The sequence below is a fragment of the Pelobates fuscus genome, chromosome 1 (genome assembly GCF_036172605.1).
Source record: "Pelobates fuscus isolate aPelFus1 chromosome 1, aPelFus1.pri, whole genome shotgun sequence".
Taxonomy (NCBI): domain Eukaryota; kingdom Metazoa; phylum Chordata; class Amphibia; order Anura; family Pelobatidae; genus Pelobates; species Pelobates fuscus.
In genome coordinates, this window is record NC_086317.1 from 326,378,637 (window position 1) to 326,387,620 (window position 8,984).

Below are 8,984 nucleotides of genomic sequence, written 5' to 3' on the forward strand. Positions count from 1 at the left end.
AACAGGTGCATGGATAGAGTCTCCACCCACGCATCTGTAATAAAGATTGCGGTAATAATGAAGGTGTGTGTTCTCGTCAGTATTTTGAATTCATGTTGTTATGTACTAGGTTTGGGAGCTAAGGGTCAGTTGCAATTGCTGTAGTGATTAACAAAAGGTAAACATAGCTTTTTCTCACAAGCAACAATGCTTACATTGCAGACTGCAAGGTAGGAGATCTTTGAACCAAAACAGATAGATACATTAGGATGCAATGTTGTTTTTTGGTTTTTTTTAAAGATGAAGTAGCAGTTCCTTTGAATATCACCACTTAGGAATGTAAAAAAAAAAAAAACCTTTACCTCCACTACACTAATTTGTTCCAACTTTATAATCCCATTCACACTTGAACATCTAATAGGGAAATAGCCCATATGCAAACATGCATTTGGTGAATAAACTCTCAAATCAGTGATTTTAGATAAGCTACATTTTGAAATTCACCTTGATGTTTATATTATTCACACATTAGCAGGGTTATTCAGTAAAAATAAACAGACTTTTAATTTTCATATTTAGTAAAGGTCAATCTGGTTAGAATTAGGTTCTATTAATTCAAGCACATGCCCCAGGCATCACAAAATGGAAAAGGTTCAGCAATTAGGAAGCACACCAAACTTAAGGGTTTTTGTTTAACTTACCACAACTGCATTTTTATGGCAATTGTAATTCTCAGGAAGTGACAGTTAACTACATGAAGTCTGCTTTAAAATCCAAAATTTTCACATGCAAATCTAACAGGATTATCATTTTATGAATCTGTGTAATTCAACTGGATTCACTTTGGAAAAATCCAACATAATTTAAATTCTCAAAAACAAACAAAAAAAAAAACACCAAGAAATTATTTTTATTGCCCGCTGGAGTACACATATCCAGCTAACAAAGGTTAAAATAAAACTTTGTAATATATACATGTAAAATCCAATTTTCGAGGTATACTGAACCCTCTTATCCATGAAGTTAGTGAATAAGGGTGCTAATGATAGCTTCTAGGAGAAATGGCAACTGTCTATATGTAATTTCTATCTGGGGGCATTTAGACTTTAATGAAAACTGTAGGTTTATTCAATAAACAGATAGTTATAGTGAGTTGACAAATTGCAAAGTCTAAGATGAATTTAACAGTCGAGAGAAGAAAAATCAAAGTCCACATAAAGGAGAGAAGGACATTTGGTTTTCCAGCTCTAGATTTTTGGTCTAAATTTTGCAAAGCAGCTCCCATGTCACCTAAACCCACTGTTTTGTGTGGGGATAACAATAAGGTGAGAATTGTTAAGAAATCAATGCAAATGTTAAATTGTAGAACAAAATAGCAAACACAAAGCATAGCTGACTTGGAGAATTCTTCCAGTTTAGCTATTTATATACTCTAACCACCATAACCATTCTGCATTTAGAAGTGCTCATGGTGTAAACAATATCTATGTGCAGCATTTCATTGTGTGTCAGGGTATAATTACAATCTCGTGAAGCACACATGACTTAGGCAGTCTAGAATTCTCTTCCAGACTGCCTAATGTGAATAATGTGCAAAAGATACATCAGTGTTGCCAACGGATATAATCAACGTCTTCACTTCCACACAGCTCTGTGAACGTGTATGATGTGAAGCCTGTAGGTCTGTGCTTGCACGTTCCCATTCCAGTACTCTGCTTGTTCTCTCCTTTCAACTTTGCCCTCCCACTGTCAAGCCCTCCCTGCGTTCTAACATAGAAGTATAACTAACTCCAGGCCTCAGTTCCTGCTTTCACTCCAATCACTCATTTGTTTCAGGTCCAACAATAGTGCTCTATGACAAGCAATTTATTGGGCCCTGGAATTAAAATAGATGATGTGGCGTGATGAAAAATTAACATGGGTAAATAACTAGCACGGAGTGACCCTCAACATTATTGCTTTAGTGAATAACATTATAAGAAGAAAAGCAAACCATGTAATATCTTGAGTATTTTCTATACTACTGTTGATGTGAGCTATATTAATCAGGAGTAGGATTGTTATAGTTGTTGCCAATTAATTAATAATTTGACATGAATATACCATTCTGTTGCATTAGAGTTTTTTTCACTTAACAGTACATTGAAAACTGATTTGCAAAGTTTAAAACAAAATAATGGATTTGGAAAAAAACTTCAACTCCGCTATAGTGACAGCTTGGCAAATTAAGCCTTAGTTATGCAAGTTCACTGCAACCCAAAGCTTAGTGACTAAACCCTATCAATTTTAAAAGGGGCTTTTGAAAATATACATATAGTTTTAGGAGCATCATCATTTCTGTACTCTTATTTATAAATATCATGTTCTGTCGCATTCAAATTTTCTTCCTGCATGATCAGATTATATATATATATAAAACAGAGAATGACCGCACTCAGGGACTTGTAAATATCACTAAAACTTAACTTTTAATGTTAAAAAAAAAAAAAAAAATCGGATTTATTTTGAACATTAAAAGTAAAGTTTTAGTGATATTTACAAGTCCCTGAGTGCGGTCAGTCTCTGTTTTTCTATGCTATTTGCCTGACCAGCACTGGAGTGCAAGCAACTTTGTATTTATATATATACGGTATATACATACACACACACGAATGATAAAATATGGGTTTAAAAAAAAAAGAAAAAAATAATGTATTTTAGGAATGCATTGGAAATTATTAGCTAGGAGCACATATTCCTGATGTCACAAAGAACTCTAATTATCTTTTGAATACTTATACCAGAAGCATAATTATTTAATCATCTTAGGTTTTGATCCATTCATGTTATTTGAGCCAGATTAATTCTACTCAGCAGCCACATGACCTTTTGAAATGGCAGTAATAGCTGAATGCCTGTTGCCATAGCAATAAATAAAAGCCTTTTAATAATCATCTCATTGTGACTATTGTAACATAATATTTTTTTATAAAAACCATGTCATTCATCTCCAATATGCTGACTGAATATTCTACCAGCACACTTTTTCTTTTTCTATATTACTCCTCTTCTGATGACTAAATCTAGAAAGCCCTCACTGCCTTCAAGTCACACCAACAATAACATTTTACTAAAGCTCTTATATTAAAGAGACATTATAGTCACCAGAACAACTACAGCTTATTGAATTTGTTCTGGTGAGTAGAATCATTACCTTCAGGCTATTTGCTCTAAACACTGTCTTTTCAGAGAAAAAGCAGTGTTTTCATTACAGCCAAGTGATAACTTCACTGGCCAGTCCTCGGATGGTTAAGAGATCCTTCCTGGGTAAAATGCATCCAAACATTCAGTAACTCCTCCCACTGCATGCAGACACTGAACTTTCCTCATAGAGATTCATTGATTCAATTCATCTCTATGAGGAGATGCTGATTGGCCATGGATGTGTTTGAATCATGCTGGCTCTGCCCCTGATCTGCCTCTTTCTCAGGCTCAGCCAATCCTATGGGGAAGCACTTTGATTGGATCAGGCTACCACTTCTGATGGTGTCAGCAGACTGCTTGTTTTTCTGAGTCAAACAACATGCAGAGTTACAGCTTCAGGCTTGAATACAGTGCGATTATGCTATATTTATGGAGGTATAAGGGGCCCAGGGGGGCTAGATGGTGGTTTTAACACTATAGGGTCAGGACTACATGTTTGTGTTCCTGACCCTATAGTGATCCTTTAAAGGCACTCTACGCACCAACATTACTTTTTTGTGTAAACATTTGTGCCAATTTTATTAAAATGGCAAAGTTTACATTTGGCCATAAAAACATCTTTAGTGTCTGTCAGACTGCGCGTCCCTGCATGCTGTGAATGCTTTCCAAAGAGAAACATTGGGTGCTTGATTATAAGAAAAAACTGGCTGAGCGTGGCAATTGCTGCACTTCTATGAGAAGCACCAGACTGAACCATAGAAAAAAGACTAGCATCTGCCTGGCTCTGGATTACAGGTGAGAAAAAAAATAAAATCTTTTTTTATTTCACAAATGGGGAGGGGCATAATCTAAAATTAATTGTAGGATGTTCCTTTATTTTAGGAGTATGATTTTTTTCCCTCCATGGATTAAACTTTCTTGATCGTGTTTTGCCAGAATCTATGGCTGCAGCAGGTTTAAACTTGCATGTGTACCCACAACTGGGACAGCAAAGAAGAATATAAGACCATTATTTTATAATGTCAAAGGGGAAGAGGATAGAATGGAGAGTTCAGAGAAGGGCTACTAAACTGGTTCATGGATTGCAGGATAAAACTTACAAGGAAAGGTTAAAGGAACTTAACATGTATAGCTTGGAGGCAAGACGAGACAGGGGGGATATGATAGAAACATTTTAATTCATAAAGGGAATCAACACAGTAAAGGAGGAGACTATACTTAAAAGAAGAAAAACTATCACAACAAGAGGACATAGTCTTAAATAAGAAGGGCAAAGGTTTAAAAATAATATCCGGAAGTATTACTTTACTGAGAGGGAAGCGCAGGCGTGCGCACGGGGTGTGCCGGGTGTGCCTGGGCACACCCTAATCCCCGCGGCACGCCTATGTATTGAGACCGGCAGGGGAGATCTCAGGATCTCCCCTGCCGGCTCATGCAGAGCCGGCGCTATCCGAGCGCCGGCTCTGCTCTCAGCCTCCCCTCACCGGCATGGAGGGAGGCAGGAGAGGACCCGGGGAGCTACTGCCCGCAGCTCCGCCGGGTTCCTCTCGCGAGATCTGAGCGTTGCCGCGGCAACGCTCAGATCTCGCGTGAGTGAACTCTAGCCCTGCGGGGCTAGAGTTCACTCTCCACTGGACCACCAGGGATGGCAGCAGCAGCCGCAGGATCCCCCCTCCCAGGCATAAGGTAAGAAGGGAGGGGGGGTAACTGATCTGCCCCCACCTCCACTGGACCACCAAGGAAGGCAGCAAGGAAGGATCCCCCCTCCCTACATAAAGTAAGAAGGGAGGGGGGATATTAAGTAATGTACCCCCACCTCCACCCCCCACAATCACCCACACACATACACAAAGCACCCACACACACACAGCACATACACAGCACCCACACACACACACACACATACAGCACCCACACACATACACATCACATCACCCACACACATACAGCACCCACACACATACACATCACATCACCCACACACACACAGCACCCTCACAAACACACAGCACCCTCACAAACACACAGCACCCTCACAAACACACAGCACCCTCACAAACACACAGCACCCTCACAAACACACAGCACCCTCACAAACACACAGCACCCTCACACACATTACACAAACAGCACCCTCACACACATTACACAAACAGCACCCTCACACTCACACAGCACACTAACAGTACCCTCACAAACACAAACAGGACCCTAACAAACACACACACACACACACACAGCACACTACCAGTACCCTCACACACAAACAGCACCCTCACACACAGTACATTTACAGCACCCTCACAAGTGCACACACACACACACACACAAACAGCACCCTGACACACAGTACATTCACCGCACCCACACACAAACACCCTCACCCACATAGTACACTACCGGCACCCTCACACACACATCACACTAACAGCACCCTCACACAGCACACACACAGCTTTGTGTGTGTGTGTGTGTATATATATATATATATATATATATATATATATATATATATATATATACACGCCGCGTGTGCTTGTGCTTTAGGGTGCACACCCTAATGCAATAGGCTGCGCACGCCTATGGAGGAAAGTGGATGCATGCAATAGGCTTCCAGCTGAAGTGGTAGAGGTTAACACAGTAAAGGAGTTTAAGCATATGTGGGATATGTATAAAGCTATCCTAACTATCAGATAAGGCCAGGGATTAATGAAAGTATTAAAAAAATTGGGCAGACTAGATGGGCCGAATGGTTCTTATCTACTGTCTCATAGCAGCAACAGTATATGTGGGTTGGCACACAATCCGAAACAGAACCACCACAGTGCCTCCAGCCCAGAGGTGTCCACCCTCACAAGACCGGCAATATAAAAATAATTAGACAAGTTAATGATCCAGAAGCAGATTATTGGACAGAGTAAGGTAAAGTTTTGATCCAAAAGAGCCTTTATCAAGCTCGAAAAAATGTCTTAACCAAAGGGCTTAAAGGGACACTCCAGGCACCCAGACCACTTCTGCCCATTGGAGTGGTCTGGGTGCCAACTCCCACTACCCTTAACCCTGCAACTGTAAATATTGCAGTTTTCATAAACTGCAATATTTACCTTGAAGGGTTAACTCCTCCTCTAGTGGCTGTCACCTAGACAGCCACAAGAGGGCACTTCCGGGTTTATAGCACACATTCCGTGTGCTATAACGTCGCTGCACGTCCTGACGCTATGTGAGGACCTCCAGCGTCACTGAAATCCCCATAGGAAAGCATTTTTCAATGCTTTCCTATGGGGAGGTCTAATGCGCGTGCGTATGCGCAATAGGTTTCCCCCGCCGGATGATGAGGAGCCTGGGCGGGGGAGGAGCCTGGGCAGACCCTCAACCAGCGCCAAGGGACATCGGCGCTGGATACAGGTAAGTCACTGAAAAGGGGTTTAAACCCCTTCAGCAACCTGTTTGTTTTCCTGGCACTGGAGAGTCCCTTTAAGTCAGCTCCATTTCCTGTGTCAATGAGAAGGGTGAGTACTTTCTGACTTAAGCTCCTCCTTTGGTCAAAGTCAGTCAAGTATAGGACAAATATATAAGAGAAAGTCCCTACTTTATCTTATGCTTAAAGAAAACAATAAAAAAACAAAAAACAAACAAGAACAAATTCTGAGAAAAGAAGAGGAAAACAAGGTACGATTATTTGGGTTTAAAATACTGACTATATCGAAGAATCTTTATGTGCCAGGGTGTCATTTCAACCCCACGGAGCACACATAACTTAGGCAGTCTAGAAATCTCTTCCGGACTGCCTAAAATGTATTCTGTGCAAAAATTACATAAGTGTAATTACATCCCCACATACAAAGGTAAGTTAGCGTGACAGTAAGTTAGCGTGACAGTGTCCTTTAAGCTAAAACATTACATCTACTCATGGTCGCTCACAGGTGACAAATATTCTTCTTTGTATTGCCAATCTAACAGCAGCAGCGATTTTAAAAACTTGCTGAAGTTATAAGGCACTTTATGCAGAACACAGTGACGGGATCTCAATGCACCATATAACCTATGCAATGTGTATAGTAAGTATCTTATGATTCTAATACACTAACTGGAATACCTTGCAAATGCTATATAATGATTACATACCAAACAAAAAAATAAAAGAAAAATTCAGTTTTTTGAAAAATCAATTACTTCTAACTCAATGCAAATTCTCCAATGCCTATATATAAACGCAAATCCACATTGTAGTATTCTAATTATTGTGTCCTTTTTCTAAGTAAAATCTACATTTGTGTGACTCAGTGGGGGAAATTTATTAAAGTGTTACAGAGAGTTCTACACTTTTTTTTTTTTATTTATTAAATGTTGGATTTTTTTTTTTTTTTTTTATAAGTCTGTTGATTATTTTGCACCCTAACAATCACTTTTGAAAGTAATATTAGCAGAGCAACTGATCTATCATTCTTCCTGCCAGTTTTTACACCAGAATGGTATCCTATTTAACTTCTCTTTCACCGGGTACTGTAAATGAAGTGGCATTTTCTAAAATGTCTGAGAAAAATGATTGAATTTATGCAGATTAATTACTTATTTATAATTAATCCGTCCCTTTTTGGAACAGATTAGTAAATACAAACAGCTCATTGACCTTTAATGTGCTAATTTCCTGAACATTTTGATAAATCTCTCCCCCACTATGTGCTAATCAAGTTGTTGATACTGTATATAATCAACTGCTTGCAGGGCACACTTATGACAGCACAGACAGTGACACCAGAGGACCTCTTTGTTGTACAGTATTGTTTTTTGTTTTAAAATAAATAAACCATTCCCCTTTCCTCTACAGTTGAAATATTTTATTACAGGCTGGGTGTGGGAGCACGGTGGTGTATTATATGATTGTGACTCTGCACAGCCCTGAATGCCATATCTGAGCTGCACGACATTGCCAGGGGAGTACCTGCTTCCTGTAGACAGTACAGCAGAATAGCAGCAAGGACCCCCGCAGTGGCTGTTGCTACCCAGGCCGCCATGACAGGCCAGCCACTCCTTACCTAGAGACACGCACCGAGCACCGACCATGGGCGCCACTTCCGGGAGTGGGAGCGTAGGCAACTGCGTTGGGCTGGACCGACTGACTGACAGAAGGCTGAGCCAATCAGAACGCTTGGATAACGCTCGCGAGCAAGCCCAAATGTCATTAGCCTGCCGTGTGTGTGTGTCTGGTTACAGAAACCGTTTTACCGTTACACAGACACAACTAAAACTAGGTCTTCGAAAAAATGGCGGCTTCAAGAAACTAAGGACTGTGATTCTAGGCAACGCGCAGAGCCTGCCGAGCGTGGCAGCACAGTGAACCAATCAGCGAGCAGCTGATCTCTAGCCCCTCCCACCGCTTCTCCACGAGGACAATGTCATTATGATAGGTGTAAATATACCAAGCACTCTCTATGGGAGGGCTGTATCCAATAGGAGAACTTGTGTGACCTCTGTGTGTTATGATTATTAATTAGGTGTTGTTGTTTTTTTATGAAACAGAGACTTACTGTCCTCTAACATGAGCAAAAAACATATAATTTATAAAAATATATAACATATAATATATAAAATAAAAAAGAGCTCTGAATTGGATCTCAGACAAAATAGACTCAAAAAGGGCAAATGGGAAGGTTTGATAGATAACCACACAATATATTACTAAAGTCACTAAATAGATGGCTTGAAAAAGACACGTCAACATGGAAACATAGAGTATTTCCAATTTGCTGTTGTTGACTTTTGATGTCTGGTTAAAACTGCCATTAGATCACTTATTGCTGAGTGCTGGTGTGTTTCGCCAT

General features: G+C 40.1%; 1 protein-coding gene across 2 annotated transcripts in view; it reads right to left on the reverse strand.

Annotated features, from left to right (window-relative positions):
- NAXD (NAD(P)HX dehydratase) overlaps window positions 1–8,454 on the reverse strand; it is a 41,478-nt gene extending 33,024 nt beyond the window's left edge. The window contains exon 1 of one of the 2 annotated variants that reach the window (XM_063459820.1): window positions 8,199–8,454. In XM_063459820.1, coding sequence (XP_063315890.1) covers window positions 8,199–8,226 — 28 coding nt within the window. In that variant the 5' untranslated portion in view covers window positions 8,227–8,454. The other variant, XM_063459812.1, reaches the window with a different exon arrangement.
- Between the last annotated feature and the right edge of the window lie 530 nt (window positions 8,455–8,984).